The 22,265-nt window shown below is 57.0% G+C and overlaps 1 protein-coding gene across 1 annotated transcript; it reads right to left on the bottom strand.

Moving 5' to 3' along the window:
- Positions 1-801: 801 nt before the first annotated feature.
- Positions 802-18,715, bottom strand: PRR35 (proline rich 35). The gene is made up of 3 exons (XM_051780389.1): positions 17,955-18,715; positions 5,664-7,369; positions 802-4,638 (listed from the first exon to the last, which is right to left on the bottom strand). The coding sequence occupies exons 2-3, from the start codon at positions 7,277-7,279 to the stop codon at positions 3,705-3,707; spliced, it is 2,550 nt and encodes an 849-aa protein (XP_051636349.1). The 5' UTR covers positions 7,280-7,369; positions 17,955-18,715; the 3' UTR covers positions 802-3,704.
- Positions 18,716-22,265: the final 3,550 nt, after the last annotated feature.

Here is a 22,265-nt window from a genome sequence, read left to right as displayed (position 1 = left end):
GCTCTGCAAGCAGCAGTCCCGGGGCAGGGGGCTGCCTTGGAGAGCCATACCAGTGCATGGAGGGGAGCCATGGTGTGAGGGTGCCACCAGCACCCCTGAGGACAAGGTGCAAAGGCTGAGCAACAGGGTGGCACTGGGATGTGGGATATGACCCTATAACCCCTTCTTTGCTCTGCCCTGCACCAGGACTCAGGGGCTGGCACTGCAGCCCCAAGGCCTAGCCATGGTAATTTGTCAATGGAGATGGAAGGAAGAGGCTGTGTGTGTGTGTGCAGGGACTTCTGCAGGAGGAAGGGTAGTGATAGGACAAGGGAGAACGGCTTCAGACTGAAAGAAAGTAGGTTTAGTACTAGTTAGGGAGGAATTCTTTCCTGTGAGGGTATGGAGGCCCTGGCACAGGTTGCCCAGGGAAGCTGTGGCTGCCCCTGGATCCCTGGAAGTGTCCAAGGCCAGGTTGATGGGGGTTGGACAACCAAGGATAGTGGGAGGTGTCCCTGCCCATGGCAGGGGGTTGGAATGAGATGAGCTTTAAGGTCTCTTCCAACCCAAACTGTTTTGGAATTCTATGATTCTATGAATTAGGACCCTCGTGGCTCCTGTGAGGAGGTTTCTTCCCCTGACATCTGCTGCCAGACATAATGGGCTGCCCCTCTTCCCAGCACGGGACAAGCTAATGGTATCCCAGTGTTGATCCAGCAAAACAAAACAATCAAAACCCACCCACGTAAATACTGACCACATGCAGCCAGAGCCAACACCTGGCCACGTCTGGTGGCTAACCCGGCACCCTGAAAACACAGGCTGCATGTTGGAGAACCATGGCCAGGGACTGCTGCAGGATCTGGCTGGAGCAGACAGAGCTCCATAGAAAGGAGAACAAAGCAGGCAACAGCAACTCCCACTCAGAGGTTTTCCCTTTAATGGTTTGGTTTTTGTTTTGTACATTCGTAAAACTGTGAACAATAAATACTGTGTGATCGACCCCCAGCTCTCACCTGTCCCCAGCTTTCTGGGGAGGTGAGGGAGATGGTGGGTGACGTGGTGAGGGCTGTGGGCACCAGCTCTGGTTGTGGGAGAGGTGCCCAGTTCACAGCATTGGCACCACAGAGCAGGGCAGCATCCCAGCTCAGGGCAGCAGGATGGAGTCAGGGGCTGGGGAGGGAGAGGTGGCAGTGTGCAGGCAGCATCTCAGCTAACACAGGGTGAAAGGCAGCACTGCCTGGAGGTCTGGGCAGGGATCTCCTGCTGAAGGTCAGGGCTGCTGGTCCCAGAGCTCAGCTACCCCCCTGGTGTCCTGGACCTCCGAGGTGCCCGGGTTCAGACAGGGATCTGCTGAAACAACGGGGCTGGGAGGAGATGGGGCTCCCAGGTGGGCAGAGGGACCCACACGTCTTGTTGTTCCGCAGAGGAGGTAAAGGCTGGGAGGGCAGGGAAGGATGTCACGGGAAAATGGGACTCCATCTTCCTGGCTGTGCTCTGGGTGAGGGTCCAGGGATGAAGGGATGCACAAAGAAGGTGGGGGGGGATTAGGGAGCCCTGAGATATGGGAACAGGGAGGTGCTGGCATGGGGACAGTGGGTGCCAGGGCTGTCTGAGAGAGGGAGCTGGGGAGAGGGGGTGACAGAGGGGCACAGGGTGACAAAGGGGCACAGGGTGGCAGAAGAGGCTGAAGAGAGATTGGGAGGCTGGTGGGAGTGGGTGATGTGAGCAAGGTGCTTGGTGTAGAGGGGGCTTCTGTGCTGATGGTGCTCTGGCATTCAGAGATGACAGCACTATTCACACCTAGAAAGAAAGGCCCAACATCAGCTCCTCTGGTCTCTGGGATCAAGAGTCCTGCACCGAAGCTCTGGGGTCTGTTCTAGTGGAGTCTCATGACCTTCCCTTGGACCCTGAGGGGCCAGGACCATGCTGGGAAGGAGCAGGACATGGTCCATCAGGAATACCTGGAGCTGGCTCGAGAGGGCTGAGCTGATCATTTTTCCTTCCTTTCAGAGAGAAGAGACCAACAACCCCACAGGCCCCTGTGCCTTAGGAAAAGTCTTACAGTGAGAAATAAGCTCCTTTGATGAGGTGGAAGCTTTGTCCAGAGAGCAAAGCAGTGAGAAGAGCCAATTCTTCCTGTTGTCTGGGTCCATCAAAGTACTTGTGAATCCCAGGTCCCATGTGTAGGGTTGCCTTCTTAAGCCACTGCAGTGAGAATATCCACTTTGTGCCCAGAGTGTCTAAAGCTCCTTGGATGCACTGTGCAGGTCCCTTATTTGTGGCTTTACCTCTGTCCCCTTTGTCCTGCCCTCCTGCCCCCCCATCCCAGTGTTTCTCATTCCAAAAAACAAGCCACCAGGTCAAGGTGGTGAAGGCTCTGGGTGCTACCAGGACACCCCACCATGTCCTGAACAGGGAGTGTGGATGGGAAAGAAAGGGTGCCTGGCTTTTCCAGGAGGAGAGCACTGGAGGGAGGGACTCTAAGAATTCTTGGCCCCCAAGCATGGTGACATCCTGAGACAGAGCCAGAGCCAGATGCTGCTCAGCAGGGTGGCAGGGGACAGGGTGCTGTGACTGCCCTGTGGTGGGTCCCAGCCTGCCCAACAGAGGCAAGAACATGGGGAAAAGGTGGCCTTTTGGGAAGGTTGATGCTGATCCCACAAGCATCAGGCACCTGACTGGGTGGGTGGGTCCCCAGCAGTCTGGCTCAGGGGTGGCTGCTCAGCCTTGTTCCAGCTTGAGACAGGACAAGTTTGTCCTTTCAGTTATTTTTGGGGTCTTTGTCCCTTGAGCTGTGTGGTTCATGGCAGCATCATCTCACCCATTTTGCTGTCCCATGTGCCATCATTTGGGGGATTAGGACTAGTGGGCAGGGGCACCTGGGAGCTGAACTCTGCAGAATCAGGGCCACGCATCATGTCTGCTTGGGCAGAGGCCAAGGGGCAGAGGGAGGGAAGGTTCTTTGTGTGTACAGGCGAAAGGGGGAACCAGACCCTGAATGGTCAGTGGACAGGAGCAAGTCCCCACAGCCCAGCATTCCCCACACATGGCAAACACCCCTGGAGGAGAGCTCAGGACCCAGGTGTGGAGCTGGCAAGGTGGCTGCCATGTCACCTTGTCACTGTGACTGGGAGGATGTTCTTGTCTCCAGAGTGTGGAAAGCACTTGGCCTCTGGGTCAGTCCAGCTGTGCATTCGATTTCCCGCTGTGACCCTCCAGCCTCCGTGGGGTGAAGCCACTGTGCCTTTGCTCTGCACAAGGTGACAGCCACGGTCTCTTTGAGCACAGCCTGGACCAAGGCTTGGCTCTCTGTAGTCCCTCCCCTGTCCACAGATTATGGGAGCTGAGTTGAAAATGTCCCTGAGTGTCCCTGATGAGAGGGCTGGGTGAGCCTTTTGCTGAGAGTCTGGTGCTTTTAGCAGTTGTCCGTTGTTGCTGCTAATGATTTCCCTTTGGAAGGGAGCTCTAGGAGCAGGGTGCTGTGGCTTAGGAGCATGGAGAGCCCAGCAGCACTGTCTGTGACACTGAGGGAGGACAGGGACTGGATTTTTACATCTTGTGGAGTCATCCATGGGAGCTGGCTGGACCCCCAGAACGTGGCTCCAGCCAGGCAGCGGCTGAGCTTTCATCCATGGGGAAGAGGAGGAGTGGAGAGGTGGGACGCTGGCAAGGTGAAGCATGAGGTGGTCAGTGAGATCCAGGAGCTTTCGAGCGAGCTGGATTTAGGGGTCTGCATGCAGAGGGCTGTGGACACACACGGCGTCGGTGTCGCCGGGAAGGCCACGGGACAGGGAGCGCTGCATGGCCCGGCAGCCCAGGGGCCCATCCTCAGCAGGGACCGGGAGCTGAGGGCCCTGGGTGGTGCCGGACCTGCCGTCGGAGCAGAGCAGGACGCTGGAGTCGGCCTCACACTTGGTGGTGCGGCTGTAGTAGGGCTCCATGACGTGCCGCAGCTCCAGGGGCACTGAGAGCGGCAGCACCTCGGCCTTGATCACAGCGCCCAGGGGGCCCTCGGACGAGGCCGCCCGGAGGCTCTCGGAGCGGCTCATCTTGATCAGCAGGTCGATGGTTTTGTTCTCGGCCTCGAGGAGGCAGCTGGGCAGCCCCTCTCCATCTCCGGCCTCCCCCGTGGCCGGACATTTGCTGAGGGGCCCTTGGTCTTTGCCGTGGAGCTTCTCACTTCCCAGGCTCATGTTGCAGGGCTCCTTCTTGGCCTGCTGGACCTTCTCCAGACCTTCCGAGGATCTCTTCACCGACAGGTCCAGCGGCCCCTCGTGGGGTTTGGTGGCTTTCTCCAGTGCCTGGTGGATGTGGTAGAGCTCCCTTCGTATTTTGACCAGCTGGTCCCTCAGCTCTTTTTGCCCAGGGGTGTCGTCCTTTGCCAGATCAGACAGTTTCTTCTCCACCTCCTGGTACTCCTCCAAGGTTTTGGACAGGTCCCCGATGAGCACAGTTGTTGCCTCAGGGTCTGTCATGGTGGCAGATGTCTCCTGGGGTCTGCTCTGCTTGCAGAGACCGTAGTCCAGGGCAGCACCCACAGAGGGAAAGACTTCGGTGTCATTGCCCCTCTCTGGTTCCTCAGGCTGCCCTGCGAGGACCTCTGTGTGCCAGTGGTCGAGGACCTTGGGGACGTGGCCAGCGTTGGCCCTTGAACCGCTGCAGAGAAGAAGCGGATACAGTCAGAGGGAAAATCACAGGAAAACCCTTGGGCACAGGTCCAGGGCCAGATACAGCAGGGGTTCCTCCACTGGCTGCTGCCAGTGTGGGACCCTTCCAGGAAGGATTTTGGTCAAAGCGTGAAGAGCCCTGGCTGGACCTGCTCCTGGCATCGTTCGTCTAGGAGGAGGATGGGCCCTGGCACACACTGTTTCATGACACCCATCAACCAAGGGAGGGACCAGCCTGGGGAAATGGTGCTGATCCCACCTCATCTGGCCAAACCTGGGTTCTCCCTCTTCTTGCAGCACTGGAGAATGTTGATGGAAATGACCATCCTACAGTTCTGAATGAAGGCTCAGTTGGAGGGGATCTCTCCATCCCACCTGAGAGCAGGGAAAGGGCAGGTGGAGACAGAAAACCACAGAGAGCTTCTCCAGAGAAAGTTCCTCCAGGTGTCAAAGGGGTGGGTTTACTGTGACATTTTTCTTGGAGTCACAGCTGGACGTGCACAACCAAGGGAGGAACCGAAAATCTGTTTAAAGGATCTGTGCACATTTCTAGCCCCAGGTAAAAGGAAATGTTTGGGAACGTGACCCTCCTTCTGGGCTTTGAAACCAGAAGGCGAATCAAAGGAATGCAAATGGGTGTGTTTAAAAATAGGCAATGATTGTTCCAGCAAACCTGGGATATCTGGGGACACAAGAGGAGCTTTCCTGGAGCCTGAGGAGCACAGGTCTACACCACACAGACACACACGACCTCTGGCTCTATATAGAATAGGGGAAAGCAAGTGACAGCATGTGTGACATAGCCCAGGTGCTTGGACACACCTGGAGGGCAGAGAGTCCTGCTCTGAGTGGGCACTGGTGTGGACCACCAGCCTGGGGGATGCTCAGCCCTCTGGAGCTCATCTCATTAGAGATGATTAGATTAGTAGGGGGATCAGTAATACAACAGGGTACAAAGGTGATGTTTAAGGTCAACCAGATGTCAGGAAGAAGCTGAGATCACCGGCAACTTACCTGCCCAGGTAGCTGAGTTTTTCAGGCATCATCCTCTCAGGTCCTATCAAATCCAGCCCGTTGGCTGGGAACTTCCTCTTCAGTGCGTTTCCTGGAGGGCTGCTGGCCTCCAGACAGGTCACCACTCCCAGCTCTGTCTTCCGGACGCCACCGTGGGTGAAAGCACCATCCTTCACCCCCACCACGGTTTGGTAGATGTCAGTGGCTGGCTTTTTGCGCAGGTTGGTGAGGCCCAAAGCTGGGCTGCCCTCCTTCTCCTGGGACAGCCATTTCTCTTCTTCTTCCTGCTCCAGCATGGCAGGGTGGCTGAGCTCAGAGCCTGGCTCCTCCCGGACACCTTTGGACCAAGGAAAACCTGTCTTCAGGATGGGTACCTTCAGCAGCCCGGGTTTGGTTGGCTCACTGGGAGGTTTGGCCTGGGGTGGTGTGGGCATGACTGAGCCCACCAGCTGCTGGGTGTCTGGCTTGCTGGAGGACATCTTGCTGTCAGTGGAGCCGAAGGTGTGCTCGAAGAGCAAGGGGTAGTAGAAGCGGGGAAGGAAGGCTGAGCGCTCGGGGGTCTGCAGAGGTTGGAAGTGGGAGGCATGTGGGTGCATCAGCTGGGCTGTGGAAGCCAGGAAGGGCAGCTGAGCCAAGTGTGGGTGTGTTGTCGTGCTGTTGGCCATGGTGGGGCTCAGGTAGGAGAAGAGACTGGGGTTTAATGGGTAGTTGATACCCAGCAGTGAGAGGTTTAGGCCCTGAGGTTCATGGTAGTCACTGTAGGCTGGAGGTGGATAGCACGGGATGATGTTGCTGTCAGTACAAGGTGGGGAGACCTCAGGTGTATTCCTCCTTTGCCCGTTTGCCACCAGCTTCCACTGCTCCATGAGGATCCCACCGCTGGCCAGGCATTTCTTTGGCACTTTGCAATGCTTTGGCTTAGCATCTAGGTCAGGGGAGGCCATTTCCCTGCTCTTCATGACATGGTTCTTGAGGGAGAAGACATCCGTGATGATGAAGTCAGGCTCCACCTCCTTGCAAGGCTTGTTGTCCCTCTTGTTCTTGAAGCCGAAGACCAAAGCATTCACTTCTGGTTCAGCTGGGTCACCTTGGCAACCTGCCTCTTCGCTTTTCTCTTTCTTCTCCCCCGCATCCATCTCCCGCAGCAGGCCTGCGACGTCCTCCTCCTCCTCCTGGAACTGGCCACCCTCTTCACCAGCTCCTTCAGCAGGCAGGATCTCCACTCCTGACTTGTCCTCATGGCCATCCCTGCCTGGAGTCTGCTTGGTCCGGCCCGACCCCACCGAGGTGGCCGAGGAGTCACAGGTGTCCTGCTCATCCCTCCGCCCGCGCAGCCGGGAGGGCTCCGTGTGCAGGAGCCGCAGCTCTGGGTGCAGCAGGTTCCCCTTCTTGTAGGGCCAGTCGGACTCGATGAGGAGGGACAGGGAGTTCTTGCACAGGCTGTACTTCATGTGGTTGTAGAGGTGGGACTTCTCCATGCAGGTGAAGGGGCACTGGAAGCATTTGTAGTTGTAGGGTTTGCCCCATGGCCTTGGGATGTAGTGAGGCTTCTTCGGCTTCCTCTCCTTGTGCTTGTAGACCGAAGTCAGCTTGCAGCCCACGTCGTCCTTGGACATGGTGGTGGGTGCCTGGAGATGGCTCCTTGTGGGAACAGAGGGGCAGGGTGTGTGAATCTTCCCACACCTCTCCGGGAAGTGCTGTGTGCCCTGGAAGAAGGACAGCAAGGAGGTGGTGAGCTGTGCCTGCAGCTCCCCAGGGTGATGGCTCTGCTCCGTGGGCACCTCCTGGACCTAGAGACTGGAGCTACTGGGACGTCAATCTGGAGCTCCCATGTTTGGGATTGAAACCCAGGCCAGTGATGGAATTTTTACCCAAACCCTACACGTGTTCCTGTACATGTTGATTCCATTATTGACCCTCTTCTCTCAAGCCACCCCAGAGGAAAAGGAAAACAAACACTATTAAAGGCATTGAAGCTAAACCACCTTGAGCTGACATTGAGGCACGCAGCTGCAGCCTCCCTGGGGCAGCCCCAGCCCAGCCCAGGGACCATTTCCCTGCTGAAGGCAGGGAATGAAAGAGAAAAGAATGGAAACCTAAACACTGTGTTGGGCACAGACCTGTGTGGCTTTGGCTTTGCCCTCTCCCGGGCTACTGCAATTTCAGAGCTGATGGAGAAGTTCCAAAGCTGTGGCACCAAAGCTGGTGCAGAACTGGGCTAAATGCAGACACTTGTGAGCCTGCACATGAACATGTGATCCGGGCACAAAGAGAGCAGTTGGATGGACAGACTAGGTGGGAGAGACTGTGGACTGACTGCCTGGAACTGGGTGTCAGGGCTGGAAAAGCAGACCTGCCTCCCTGGCTGCGTGGGACTGATACTGTCCTGTGCCACAACAGGGGTAATCCAGCCCGACAAACCAATCCAGGCTAAACCACATCTCCCCACTTCCAGGTGTCTTCCCCAAGATCAAGATGTTCAGGCAACATCCCCAGCAGGCCCCTGATGCCGTGCTGTCCGCTCTGTGCTTCCCACCACAACCTCCCTGGGGACAGTAGGGTCACACCTGTCCCACAGCCCGTCCCTCCAAGGTCACTCCACCAGCTCTGGGAGTGGGCCGAGGGGCACAGCCTTCTGACTCCTCATCCCCCAGAGGAGCTGGACCAGCACAGGCTCCACGGCCACGAAATTGGGCTCCTCCACAGATGGCAAAGCAGTTACGGGGCACCCGACTCTGATGCACGGGTCTGTGTCACCCCTCCAGACACAGATTTGCCCTGGAGGGACTTGCCAACTTCTCAGAAAAAAACCAATACATTTCTCCTGGTGGGGACAGAGTTTGAGGGCTCATTCTGTGTATCTAGGGCTCATTTCTCAAGAGCCAAATCCTTCCCCCACACAGCAGGTCCCTGGGCCCCAGGAGATGCTGCAATCAGGCTGGTGTGGGGACGCAGAACCCAGGAAGGAGGAGGCCAGGAGCAGCTCCAGATTGCCACCAATGTGGCAGCTGGAGCCATTCAGGGAAATAATCTGCTCCCTGGCTTTCGGGAAGAAGGAGAGAGGATTTGGAGGATGAGAAGGGAAAGAGCCTGTCTGTCTGCAGCTTTAGGCAGCTGGGACAAGGAGTTGCCTGGGGGCAGGTCCAGGCAGTGGCTCAAGGACCTGACAGTCCCTGAAACAGGAATACCAGTGATCCTGGGGATAATCCCACCAGCCTCATACCCAGGTGATGGCTGTGCCAGGCTGAAGGTGCTTCATGGTCTGTTATCCAATCTCATCACCACAGGCACCAAAGGGCATCACCTTCCTCCAGGAGCATGGTGAGAGTGCTTGCATGATGGAAGAAAAGTCCTACGCAGGACCCTTTCAAATTTCTTTTTGAGGGTCATCATAAGCAGCAGGAAATATTTCCCACCTACAACGGGGACAGGGAACGAGCCGTGCTGTGGCTTTCCCCAGACCAGGCTGAGCTGCAGGCAGGGCTTGGGGACAGCCCTCTGCACACCCACGTGTGGGCTGAGCTGGAAGCCGACCCTGCTGTTAAGATCTGGTCATGCAGAAAACAGGCAAAAACGTCCCCTTGTAACGAACCTGCAGCAGCCAAGGCTGATTTCTCCCATCGCAGTGGGATGTGCAGGCAGAGCTTGGGGCCTCCTGCCTGCAGGGTGAGGGCAGCGAGGGACAGCCTACAGGGACATACTTGTCCTTCAGCCCTCAGACACGGTGTGTGTGCATCACGCCCGTGAGCCAGGAGAGCTCAGCACACGCTCGAGGGAGCAGAAGGGATGCAGCAGCAGCTGGGTGGCATGAGGTCCCTCCCAGCATCGCTCCCTGGCTCCAGCCACCGAGCCTGGGGTGCCCCGAGCATCCTGGACCTCGTTGTCCCTGGTTCCCTGCCCCATGTCACCCTGCTGGATGGCAAGGAACCAAGTGCAGGGAGCCGGCGCCTCGGCCCTGCTGCGATTCACGTCCCCTGTTTGCAGGTCAGTTGAACAAACATTTGCTGTTTATATGCCAGAGGCAGATTAAATCTTTGCTGGAAGACTGGCACTGGTTGTTCCATTCCTGCACACCTGATCCTCCTCCTCCAAGGCTGCTGCGAAAGCCGTTGGTTCCCCTCCTGTGCCCGGTGGTGCGGGGCACGGCAGGGAGATGTCCCGTGTAGGGACAGGCAGCTTGGCTGCTTCCACCTCCTTAACGATGCAGAGAGGAACAGCAAGGGAGGAGAAGGGGAAAGAGCAAAGAAAAAGAATGAGAGAGTGAGAAGGTGCCCTGCGTGTGATCTGGGCAGGCCCCGGAGGAGCAGAGGCATCCCCAGAGCCGGATCAGGCCCTGCGGAGCTGGGGGACAGGCGTTGTGGCTCCTGGTTGCTGAGCAGTTCCCGCACCAGCAGATCTTCGTGGTCTGCTGAGTCTCTCTCTGCCACAACACATTATTTCCAGTGTGCTGCCAGGCGCGGCGGGGGGGCCGTGCCCGGGGGCAGCGCGGCAGGGACCGCGCACCTGTGCCTGGGAATTGCGGCATCCCTGCTCCCCACCCCGGGACCGCCCAGGGCAGGGCAGCGCGCCGGGCGGAGGGAGCCGAGCGGCAAGGGGAGAAGAAAGAGGGAGAGACAAAGGGAAAGAAGAAGGGAGAGATGCCCAGGAAAGAGATCTGGAGTCCCCGGTGCTCCAGTGCTTAAATATCCCAGCCTGGTCTCCAGCCACAGAGATGCAGGGAAGGGCATACCAACCATTGGGATAGATGAACTGTATCACCTCAGCTGGCCATCATGTCCCTACTAACAGTCAAAGTAGGTTCCTGAGATGTAGGAGAAGTATCTATAGTACCACTCCAATTCTCCTAATCCCTCAGCCATCCCAGTAGACTGGGTGCCACTGGATGCAGCACATGGCAGTGGCCCTCCCCAGTCTGAATCTCCAGGAGCTTCTCTTGAAGCTGTGGAAATGTTCAGCCTCCAAAGCATCCTGCAGCAGGGAGTTCTTGGCACACTGCCCAGAGCTTCATTCTCCAGCTTTCTGAGCCTGTTGTCCCCACAAGTTTCATTTAATGGCCCCCAATTTTTTGACCGGTGGAAGCAGCAACCACGGTCCCTGTCCACCCTCCAGCCACATGGTTCATCATCACATCTCTGCTTCACCACCTCCTTTCCAGGATGAAGCTGTACATGGGGCAAAACCTTTCTAGACCTCATCCCTTCCCTGAGCCTCCTCCTAGTCTGTGGCAGCCACATGCAGGAAGGGGCTCAATCCAATGGGTCCTGTACCAACACAAACAGTTCCTGCCATCCTCTCCATCCGTAGGTGGGCATGTCCTGATCTGCTTTTACAGACACCCAAGAGCTGTTCTGGCTGGAACAGAGACCCCATCTCTCAAATTGGTGTCCTCCTTTTGCCACTGACCTGTGAGGTTGACTTGGGAGGCTGCCAGGGAGCTACAGCGCTCCCAAGGAAATTGGTTGCCCTCAACCTTTCCTAGACGGCTGTAGAACATGGCATGGAGGAAGGGGCTCAAGAAAGGCACTGAAGTTCTTCTCCACTCAGTGTTGTGATGAACCACCTGCCTCCACCTCGTCCTGCAGCCGAGGGCTCCTGTGGTCTCTCATGAGCTGGTCCTACCCTGGGTGGGAATTCATTGGTGGTGCCCTGCACTCCCAGCACCAAACAAAAGGACAACTTTTCCCTGCTCCTACATCCATCAGCTGCTTCTTTCTGGGTTGTCCCAGTCCCTCATGCTCCAGAGGCTCAGCCTCGCTCCAGTCTGTGATCCCAGCACTGCTGTTTGTCCGCAGCAGTCGGCATCCCAGGGACACGCTGCCCTGGTGACCCTGCCAGGACAGGACAGTGGGGAGCAGCAGGATGGCACTGTAATGGGATCTCACACCAACCCTACAAACCATACCATTGCTGCCATTACCCGGATTCTGGCGCCTCCCGCGGGGTTTGATCCCGTTTTTCCAGCGCTGTGGCTGCAGCAGCCAGGCAGAGCAGGGCAGAGCGGGGCGGGAGGCAACAGGGAGCCGCTGATCAATGCAAACCACTTTCCCTCCACTACCCGCTGTTGCCGCAGGGGCTGCTCGGCTATTAGCGGCTATCGGGTCCCCTTTTATTTCCACAGCCTGGGGTTGTGTGATTTGAGCTTTTAAGCGTTTATCGGAGGCTGGGATGGAGGCAATTGGCCATGGCAAAGCAGGAGGCATTCGGCAAGAGGGAAGCCTGGCTGGTGGGGCTGAGACCTCTGCACCTCCCCAGCCTCTGTGGCAGTGACTGTGGCAGGCCATCCTGCCATGTCTCTCTGGGGTCCCTACTTCAGCAACTTTGAAACTATTCCCACCTCGAGGTGTACCTTCCTCTGGCTTGATGCCAGTTGTTGCATCAAAATCTCTCCTCTTCCCAAATCCACAAAATAGCTTCAGAAAGGCCTGGGGTTTCCCATCTGCTCCAATCTTTCTGTGTCTGCCCACCCACCACGTCCTCGCATGCAAGGCCAGAGGCTCTGACCCACACCCCCAAGCTCAGTGCGGCTCTGCTGCTCGGAGGGTTCCTCATCACCTGTTCTGTGTCTTCATGTGTGGGGTCACCAAAGCATGTGCTTCACATCCCAGGGTCAAGCTGAAGTCAGTCGTGGTCTACAAATCTGAAAATATCTGGGTTCCCAACCTTTGGGTTTCCAGCCTATGGGTTGATCTGGAGTTTCTGGTTGGGAAAGCTCAGTTCTCAGGGGGCTTTTGGTCAGGGCCACCTGCAGAGCTAAAGCCCATCCCAAACATGAAGTAGCTCCATCTGTGTGAGCATTGCTGCCTTTGGAAGTGCAGGCTGTCTGGCGTCTCCTGCTGAGCCTTGGGGTGTCCTTGAGTCAGATGATGAACTTACTCCCTGCCATGTGCCAGAGCCACAGCACCTTCACATGTGCAAGTCTTCTCTAATGTTGAATAAAAATCCTCTCCCTTTTGTGCACTTGTTCAGGAAGTGTTATTATGTCTCTGACCTGTCCCAAGATGCTCCTCCTCTAGCCTCTATCCCCAAAAAGCATCTATCTGGCCCTAAAACTCACTGAGCCTGAAGGCTCCCTGGGGCAACGCTGGCACCGCGTGAAAAGCGTTCAACCGAGTGGCAATGGGCTGGAGTCACCACCCCTACCTGTGACACTCACAACACAACTCACAGGCTCCCTGAGAGATGAGATCAGGCCGTCACAGCCTCCAGGCTACTCTCCAGAGACACGAGGGTCCTCCACCACAAGCGGCCTTCCTCCCACAGCCTTTCCTGCCCGAGCCCTTCAGGGAAGAGGCAGGTCCTGGCTCACCAGGATGTAAGACTGTCTCTCCACATTATATCAACCACCCCCACAAGCCTGTGCCCAGACCCCACAATGGGAGCTTCCTACATCTTCATCCACCTCCACTCTACCTGGTAATGGAGCCCCAGGAGACCACAGGCTCCCAACCATGGTGTCAGTGACTCGATGGCAAACTGACCTCCAAATCTGTGAAGACAACATCAATCTCCAAATGAAAATGGGCAGCTGGAGAGAGGAGAAGGTGCTCGTGTGAAACTTAGGAGGGTCAACAGTGTGGCTGACACTCAGAGGTATGAAGAGGAGGTGGTGTCCAGGCTGACATGGTTACCAGGGGAAAGGATGGACAACTGGAGAGAACTGGGGGGGCTTAAGAGGTCTGTGAAGGTGGAATAGGAATGTATGGTCCAACTATCCTTTGTGCTGAAGTCTGGGTCATCCCTGTGATGTGCAGGGCTAGTGAAGGTTCAAAGCATTGCCTTTCCTGTCTCCAGAAAAAGTTTCCATAAATTCTTCCAGTTTCTATGACATCTGAAGTTCTTTTCCCCACTTAGTGGTTTCTCCTCTTCCTGGTGTGACAGCCCAGGATGAATCCCACTGCCTGTGACTACCTGTCCTGGGAGATTCCCTCTCAGCTCTCCACCTGGAAGACTTTGGGTATGGTGGCACATCTGTGAGTGTCCTCAGTGTGGACACAGACATTAGATCATCTCTCTGCCCCATTGGGAGCACAGATCTCCAGGCTGGGTATGGCCACCTCCTCTGCCACCTCCTCTGCAAAACGATGAGCTCTGTCACACAACAAGGTGCTTTTTGTCACCCCCTGCCCCATCAGCTCCATGATCTTCCCAAACCTCTGCAGCACCAGTACTTAGAAATCCTCCCCTCATTTTTGTTTCCATTTGTCCTTGAACAGTTCACACTCAAACCCTCTTGGGATGGGAATGATAAGAAAGGGAGGAGATCTCTGCTTTGCTTTTGCTGGCCTAGCAGAGCCCAGATCTTTTCACGTCTCCTAAGACACACCAAAAGTCACCAAAAGTTCCCATCTTGATACAGCCTTCCTCACATCCTGAGCTCTCTCCCACGATGTACCTGTTGTGCTTGTACTTGCTACCCAGGTGTCCTTCACCACCAAATCATTCTCCGTCTTGCAATCAGAAAATGCACCTTCTTTCAGTTCAAATCCATGTGGTTTTCTCTGGGGACAGGAGCAGAGAGTCTTCCCTCCCTGCCTGCCCACCTCCTGCCTTGCAGCCCAGCCCCCTCCTGCTCCTGCACATGTCCATGGCTGTGTCCTCAGTTATCCCTTGCTACAGGAGAGGAGCTGCACACAAGGACATCACAAACATTGCCCTCACCCTTCCCTGTCTCCATGTTCACATTCAATGCTTCCTACTATCTTCAGGGCCTTTCCCTTCTGTCCAGTTCCTGGCAATGTTCTGTCTCTGCTCATGTCATGGATGTGGCTCCTCTCCTGCAAAGCTGTGTTTTAGCCTGTTGGCCCAGGACATGCCCTGCTACAGGGGGTTACCCATCCCAGGGTAACCATTTCCTTCACAGAGCTCTGGCAGGTCCCTGTCAGCCCCTTTCTCCAGTTGGAAGCTTCACCTTCCCTGGCTCAGCACAGCCCATTGAGCCTTGGCAGTCCAGCCAGATTTTGACCCACCTTTGCATTTCCAGTTTGGCCATGAGGATACTGCAGGAGGCCTTGTCCAGGGCCCTGCTGAGGTCACTTACACAGCATCCCTCTGTCCCCCCCTGCCCAGGCAGTGAGTCATCTCTGTACAGCAGTCAGGCTACTCTGACACCAGTAAATTCACCCTGACACCTTCTCACCATTGCTGAAGATGGAAAGGACTTCGAGGAGGACTCACAGCTGTCCCAGAGACATGTCTGGCCCACTCTAGGTGCTCCCTAATGTGTCTGAGCCACATGTGCCATGGTACACCTCAAGCCAGGAGCTGTTCCCTGCAGGAACCTCTGCACATCTCAGCAGAGCCTGGGCTGGAGCCAGCAGTGCCCAGGGATTGCTTGATTGTCCCACAGATGGCCCTCTGGGGACTTTCTGAGCTTGTCAGTGTCTCCAAGGGCTTCCCAAACAAAGCATCACTGGTTGCAGCCACCCAGCCCTCATTTGGCATTGCCCCATTCAGCCAAAGACCCTTCCTTGGCGCATTCTTTGGACATGGCCCCATTTGCAGACACACTTATTTCTTCCCTGTGTCCTTTTGGACCCTCCTGCCAGCCCAGGTGGGCAGGGGAGGGCAGGAAAGGGGATCACAGGTCACAGGGAACAGACCTTGGTGCACACACAGTACATCCCTTCTTTTTCTTGGTCAGGATCCTGGCTCTCAAGGCAATCCCCATAGACCCCCCTCCCTCTCCTGTTAGAGGAGAGGTATCTTCTTAGCCAAAACATGGCTAAGATGGAGCTGTGATTTCAACCACCCCCAGAGAAAAAGGGGGGCTGTGGCAATGCTGTGCCCTCACCCAGGAGGACATGAGCTTATCCCTGCTCCTGCCTGTCAGCTCTCAGCTCTGAATTCAGCCAGCAATTTTAGGATGGAGCCACAAGGGAGACATTTAAATCATGACAAGGTCTGACCAGCCACCAAAGAACTGCCACCTGCAAAGGACTAAGTATATTTAAAGTAAAAGCTACTAAAAAAACGGAGAGGCTTGATGTGCCAATTTGGCACAAGTTTGGTGACCACATCCATGAAATCCAGCCCATTGTAAAACCCATTTCAAAATGGTTCCAGTTAGGAATGTTCCCTGCTTCTCCCTCCCCATCCTTAGGTGACCACAAGCAACTCGACACACTAAAAAACTAAAGGGGAAATGGTTCAACACTGGCTGGGAGAGCTTGGGAACATCAGGGAAATTGCAGAGCAGAAGAGCTGGTTGGGAAGGACTCCAGGGAAGGTGGAGGAGCAGAGGCAGGCAGAGGCCCTCTCGCAGGGATGGGATACTCTGGCTTGGGGCCAGCAGGCAGGGACACCCACAAACCCTTCAGGAGAGAAACTTGTTTTGTTCCTAGGGGATGCCACAATCCCAGCAGAGAGGAGGGAATCAGGAGGGACACAGCCCTGGGAAGAGGCTGCTCTGTGGGGACCCTGAGCACACCAGCCAGCACATCACGTCATTTTGCAGCGGCTTTGCAGGCAGATTTCTCTCCAAAACACATATTTAGTCTCCAAATGCATATTTATTCTTGGGCAGGAGCGTTTGTGATGCTGTGGGCAGCAGGCACCTCTCTGCCTGCCCCTCAGGAATGGTGTTCAGTTGGGTTTTTGGCGCGGTAGCCTCCTCCCTGTGCTTCCAGCTCCTTCGCTCCCTCAGGAAGAGCAATGCCCGGGCTGCAGCACGGGACGGGAGCCGAGGGACGGCGCTGACTCCGGAGGCGGAGACGCCGAGCGGGCAGGTAGCACTTGGCCACCAAATCGCCCAGCAAGGTCTGCACTGGCCAAGGGATGACCAGGAGGAGTAACAACGGCCCGAGGCAAAGCCACTGGGACGAGGCAGGGATGTTATTAGCTGGAGCATGAAGCGGGAATGCAGCTCGTTAACCTGTGCTGTGCCGCAGGACCGTGTGGAGCGGCCGCGTCCCTGCAATTGCCGGGTGTCGGCAGCGCCGGAGGAGCCGGGGGGAGATGCTGTGACAGTTCCCGAGATGCCTGTGCAGGAAGGGGGGTATTTCTGCATCCCCCCTTCAAACGGAGGGCCCCGTCCCACTGCCTCTAGGATGGGCAGGACTCTGAAATTCCTTGGAGGCTCCAGGAAAGGGTGAGAAGACCAATGTGGGATGACACATTCACAACCTCCCATCGCGAATTTTCACGGAGGGGAACCCAAATCCTCCCCTTGGAGGAGGGGTGAGAGCAGGGCAGCTCCATGAAACGATGCAGGCAACACCCAGAGGGTGCCCAAAACCTGTCCGCATCCCAGTCCCAGAGTTTGCCACCACCTGGATACACAGCTGGGCCTTACTGACCTGATTTCCTTGCCTCTTTTTGTAAGAAGCATCTGACTGCTGTGAACTGTTCCTTGTTATGTGACCTTTTGATTTAATTACCAAAATTCCTACAAACAGGCATCCTTTGGCATGAGGAAGTATATTTCTAATTGACACCACTAGGCATTTCAATAACTCACTTCCTCTGAAAATTCATGGGCTCAGTTTAGTTTTCACTTCCATTAAGAAGGATTTAGAGGAAGAAAAAATTATGGATAATATGGATAATACTGTACTACTGTTAAATTTCAACTTCACCTCGTTTATATTTCTTTTTTACGATTACAAACACTCATCATAACTCCAAACCTGCAGAAAACCATTGATCTTGATTATTACACAAACAAGAAGAGGTAAATATGTTTAAATTAACCTGTCCTCCATGTCCTCTCAGGCTGGTTCCCTTTTCCCGACGTATCATTTCATTTTTCAGTGGGAAGAACAGTCAGACCTCTGCCACCCATCACACGGCCGTGGGGAAAGCATCCAAAATCCTCCACAAACTTTCTATTGTCAGGGACTCACGAAGGCAGTCGGACATGTCATTAGGAGAGCAACCCAAGCAGAAAGGCCCCATATGACCTCCCCGGTGCCGAGTGCCTTTAATAAGCAGGAGTTACACGGCTTGCAAAGAAACAGGAGAGCAGGATCAAAGAGCATCCCTTGGGAACAGCCACCTCCCTGCACCCAGTGGGTTCGCACATCCCCTGTCCGGGGACCAGCTCCCGCTCCTGGCCGAGCTCGGTGTGGCACTGGGCTTCCCTGGCACTACCAGATGCCTGGGAATCTATCTGGGAGAGTGCAAAACTGACAGGAGAAGGCAGCTTGTAACAGGGGGAATGTTTTCCCCTCCAAGTCCTTGGTGGGTTTTGTTTCCTGCCCTGACCCGCAGTGGGACCCCTGTGCTGCCTCCAACACCTTCCACCCTCCGCCCACCCCATCTCTCCCCAAAACAGATTGAAATGTCAGGACTTACAGCTCGGTCCCTTTTCCGTCCCGGCTGGGTCCCTGCTCAGGGCCGGGAGGCTGCGGGGAGGCTGTGGGAGCGGGGTGAGGGCTGTCCCCCCTCCCGGGACCCAGCGCCCCCAAAACCCGCCGAGGCAGGGGCCAGGTGATGTCCGAAGCCGCTCCTGAGCATTTACAGGGTTGTTTGCAGGAAACATCAAACTCGGCAACAGAAGCGCCAACCCAAGAGTCATCCCCCCCCTCGCCGTCCCTCCCCACCCTCTTGCTTGGTCTCATTTGTACCGATTTGCCCCGCAGGCTTCGCGCTGATTTGCCATGTCCCTGGCAGGGCTTCGACCGGGGAGGGGGAGCGGGAGCCAGACGGGGAAAGGATCGGGGGGAGCAGCCATGGGGAGGGTGGTGAGGACCAACAGGAGCCTGGCTTGCCAAAAGCAGTTCAGACCTAGAAAAAACTTTAATGTGCACAGACGGAGCAGGCTGGGAGCAAAACCAGCTGGGCTGGAAGCGAACGTGCTCGGCAAGAGGCTGGTTTGGGGCTGGGTGCGTGCGTGGCTCCGGGCCGGCTCTCTGCTCCAGCCCCCTGTCCCTAGGGGGGGAGGCAGAGGAGGGAGGGGCAGACTAGACGTGAAAATTCTCCTTCCAACATCAACTTTTCCTGTCGACGAGTGATGGGCAGGATGCCAGCCTGGTTTTCTCCGGCATTAATGATTTACCTGCTCCAGCCACCACCCTTGCCCTGACAGCTTCTGTGCCACATCTCCAGCTCAAGATCCCCCCTTGTGTCACAGGACGGGTCCCCTCGAGCTGGGACTGTCCCACCATCATCCCCACTCTGCGCCCATCCTGGAGCTGGTGCCATCTTCCTGATGCAGTGTCCACCCTGGAGCTCGTGCTCTGGAATCCCCGTGTGGGGCTGAGCACCATCGCGGCGAAGAGAGGCCTCCCCTTGTCCCCTTGCAGGTCCTTTTCTCCTAGAAGTGAGTCTCACACCACCCAGCTGGGGTACCTGGCACACCCCCCCCCCGCCCCCCGGGTGTTGGCTCTGGCTGGAAGGACCGGGGGGAGCTGTATCCTGAGAATCTCCTCTCAGGATGCTGGACCAGCCCAGACATCTGCATCGTACTAACCCTGCACGGCATTGTTTAATGCAATCCCTTAAAACAGGACCCTCCCAAACCCGCCTGATGTTCTGGCTCAGCTCATCTCTTCGGGGCCAAGTGAGGGGACCCCGTGTCCCCCCTCGTGTTGAGCCACCAGCTCCCTGTCACCCGTCCTTGGTTTATTATTTTACAGGGCTCTGGTGCCAGTGCTGAAGAGCCGGATCCAGCACCAGGCACGGCAGTGCGGGGACCCCCTTGGCTGTGCACCCCCTGCACGGGGGGGCCGTGGCTCTGCTGCTGTCCCCGAGCCGCGGCAGGGGCGCAGCGCTGCCCGGGCACTCCGCAGGCAGCCGGGCCCAATCTGCCGTGGCACAGGGCCACCTGTGCTGGCTGCCCACGCCATCTGCGAGGGGGGGCCGGGGGAGCCGCCTGCCAGCGCCCCCCGCCCGGGTCAGCGAGCAGGGGGACAACTGGGGAGGGGGGAGCACGGCTGCCTCGCTCCATCGAGTGGATGCCACCGCATCCCGGAGGGAGGAAGAGGAGCGGATGGGGGCAGCCTCCACGCAGATTTCTCCTTGGGTCTGCTGCCATGGGGCTTGGGGGCATTTTTCTGAGCCCGATAGGGACAGTCTGCACCCTGGTCCCCCCGGATGGCTGCCGCATCCCACTCCCTGCTGCCTCTGGGTGTCCCCGGGTGCACGGGGGCACAGGGGGACCCCGGCCAAAGTGGGTCTTTAGGGGTGTCTTGGATCCGACCCCCCCCCGCGCTGTGCACGGTAGGTCCCATCCCGTCCTGCCCTGTCCCAAGGGGAGCAGCCCAAATCACCCCCGGGAGCCTGTTAGCAGAGAGGTGGCTCTCTCTGCCCTCCTGCCTGTGCTGGTGGCAACTGCCATCCTCCCCTCCCTCCCTGCTCAGCTCCGGGAGCACCCTGAGAGCTCCCGGCCGCGGCTGGAGCCTCCCGCGTGTGTGGGGACGCACACTCGCCGGATCCAGGCACCGGCAGGTTCATTCCAGGAACCCCCACGGGCGCGGCGGCTCTGCCTGTCCTGCTCGCAGGGGACGTCGTCCTTTGATGAGCCGATAACGGAGCCTGCCCTGCGCCTTCCTACAGGTAGCCGGAAAGTTTTATTCGTCACCGGCTGCTGGAAAGGTCACGGCGTTCTCCTCCCCCTTCTATTTCTGGCCCGTGCCCTTTCGCCGGCGGAGCGGGGGAGCGCTCCCGTCCCTGGACCCCGGACACGCCGTCTCGGTGCGGCTCCGGTGTCTCGGCCCGGGGGGGTAGGAGGGCTGCGGGGGGATGCTCCGTGCCTGCCCGTACTCTGCCGACGCCGCCCGGGCTCGTTATGGACCAGAGAAGCTGCTGCGGAGCCGTGGGAGCCATCAGCTTCCCAGGGAAATGGGGGGAATTTGGGGACGCAGCGGAAATCTTGCTGCAAAACCCGCAGGAGATGGGTCTGGCCCCGGTTGTGACGGGCACTGGCGTGCTCCCAAGGTAACGGGGCTGAAGCAGTGCCCAGAGTGGGGTGCCAGGGATGCAGTGGGAAGCGTGGGTCTGGAGGAATCTCGGGAAGCGCTGAGCCCTCACCTGGGATCGGTCCCTCAGCACACACATCCCCGCAGGCAGCTGCCCGGTGCTCTTGGCATCCCTGCACAGGCAGGGCTGGAACCGGTGATGGGAGGGAGAGTCACAGGAGCCCTGGCACAACAGGGGCTGTGGGATGCCACTCCGTCTTACTGGTGCCACCCAAAAACAAGGAGCAAAAAGGGAGCACCCCTCACAGACAACAGGAGAGAAAAAAAAGAATTCACCCTGAAAACTGCCCTTTGCCCAAACCGTGCAGATTTTTTGCTCATTCTGGGAAATACCCAAACCTTCATCTGAGCTCTCCGTGGGGGGCCAGGCAGGACCTGCCCAAGGATCCACCAGCCTTACCAGCTGCTGTGGCCTGGGATCACCCTGGACCCAGCCTCACAGGCATGGGTTGACTTGCAGCCATATGAGGAGCCCTGGAGACCCTTTGAACCCAGGGGGACACCCCCATTGCACATCATCCCAGCATATCCCGGGAGGGCTGTGAGCCCAGGAAGAGCTGCAGAGGAGCCCAGCTCCCCTTTCCAGTCTCCCCAGTTTGCCCGGACGGTGTTGCACCATTAGACCCCTCGCTGTACAGAACCTTTTCCTACTCTGGGCCAAATGAAGAGGGTTAAGAAAAGCCCTGGGGAGCTTTTTCATCCCTCTTTGTTCGTAGAGCAAAGATATTCCCAGCCTGAATCTATAGATTGGCCCTTAAACTACAAAAATCTCCGGGGGCCAGAGAAACAAAAGTAGGTTTTGGTTGCGGTTTGTTGTGTTTTGCGTTTTTTTCAGTTTCTTTTCCTGCGCAGACAGCCTTTGCCCAGGAGGGGTTCGCATGAAAAATGCATGTGGGGACTGGGGGAGCGGGGGGAGCGGGAGGAAGGAGCTATCGATCAAGTATCTCTGAAAGCCACACAGCTGTGCCAGCCCTGCTGCCTCTGCCAGCCCTGCCCGGCGCTCCCGGTGCCGGGCTCGGTGCCTGCCCCGGATTTGGGGTGGGGTGGCTGATGTTGTGCCCAGGAAATCACCCTGGATGCCGAAGAGGAGCCTGTGCCACAGAGTGATGTGATGCCTCTGCAATCCCTGCCCCGTCCATGACTCGCTCCATCCGGGCTTGCTCTTGCTCCTTACGGCACACGAGAAATGGAGTCGGTCCCTTTTCTCCCCAGATCCAAAGGATGCTCCTCCCAAGCTCTGCAGGACCATAAGGAGGATCTATGGAACACCAACAGCTCTGCCCTCTCTGCCCATCAACCCACCCACCAGCCCCACACCTCTGATAAGAAATTATGATAATTGCAAGCAACAACGATTCGAAGCCTGATGCAAACACAGACACAGCCCAAGTACCAGGATGGGCGGCCAGGACCAAGGTGGGCAACCAAACACTAAAGTGAGCAAGCCAATCCACCTCCCAGACCAAAAAGAGCAAGTTGAGGCATTTCTAGGTCCAAAAAGACCTGGTGCTGTCAGGAGAGCAGGGACAGGGGTCCTGCTCTCAGCTCTGGATCTGTGCTTGGTCTGGTCCCAGCAGGGCTGGTGGTCCCTTACAGGCAGTGTCTTCACTCTGTGTGGGGGCTGTAGGTGTCACCAAGAAACCCTGGAGCAGAATAAGGCACTGCAGGGGTAAAACTCTTTGCAGAT

Source organism: Manacus candei, unplaced genomic scaffold (assembly GCF_025592945.1).
Source record: "Manacus candei isolate 608988 ecotype Guabito, Panama unplaced genomic scaffold, ASM2559294v1 h1tg000002l, whole genome shotgun sequence".
In the NCBI taxonomy this organism is placed as follows: domain Eukaryota; kingdom Metazoa; phylum Chordata; class Aves; order Passeriformes; family Pipridae; genus Manacus; species Manacus candei.
The sequence above is the reverse complement of the archived record's forward strand: the minus strand, read 5'-3'. Positions and strand labels throughout refer to the sequence as shown.

Coding starts and splice junctions, on each gene's coding strand:
- PRR35 (XM_051780389.1), bottom strand. CDS start 7,279: ATGTCCAAGGACGACGTGGGCTGCAAGCTGACTTCGGTCTACAAGCAC. Junction 4,639..5,663: donor AAACTCAGCTACCTGGGCAG/GTAAGTTGCCGG, acceptor TCTTCTCTGCAG/CGGTTCAAGGGCCAACGCTG.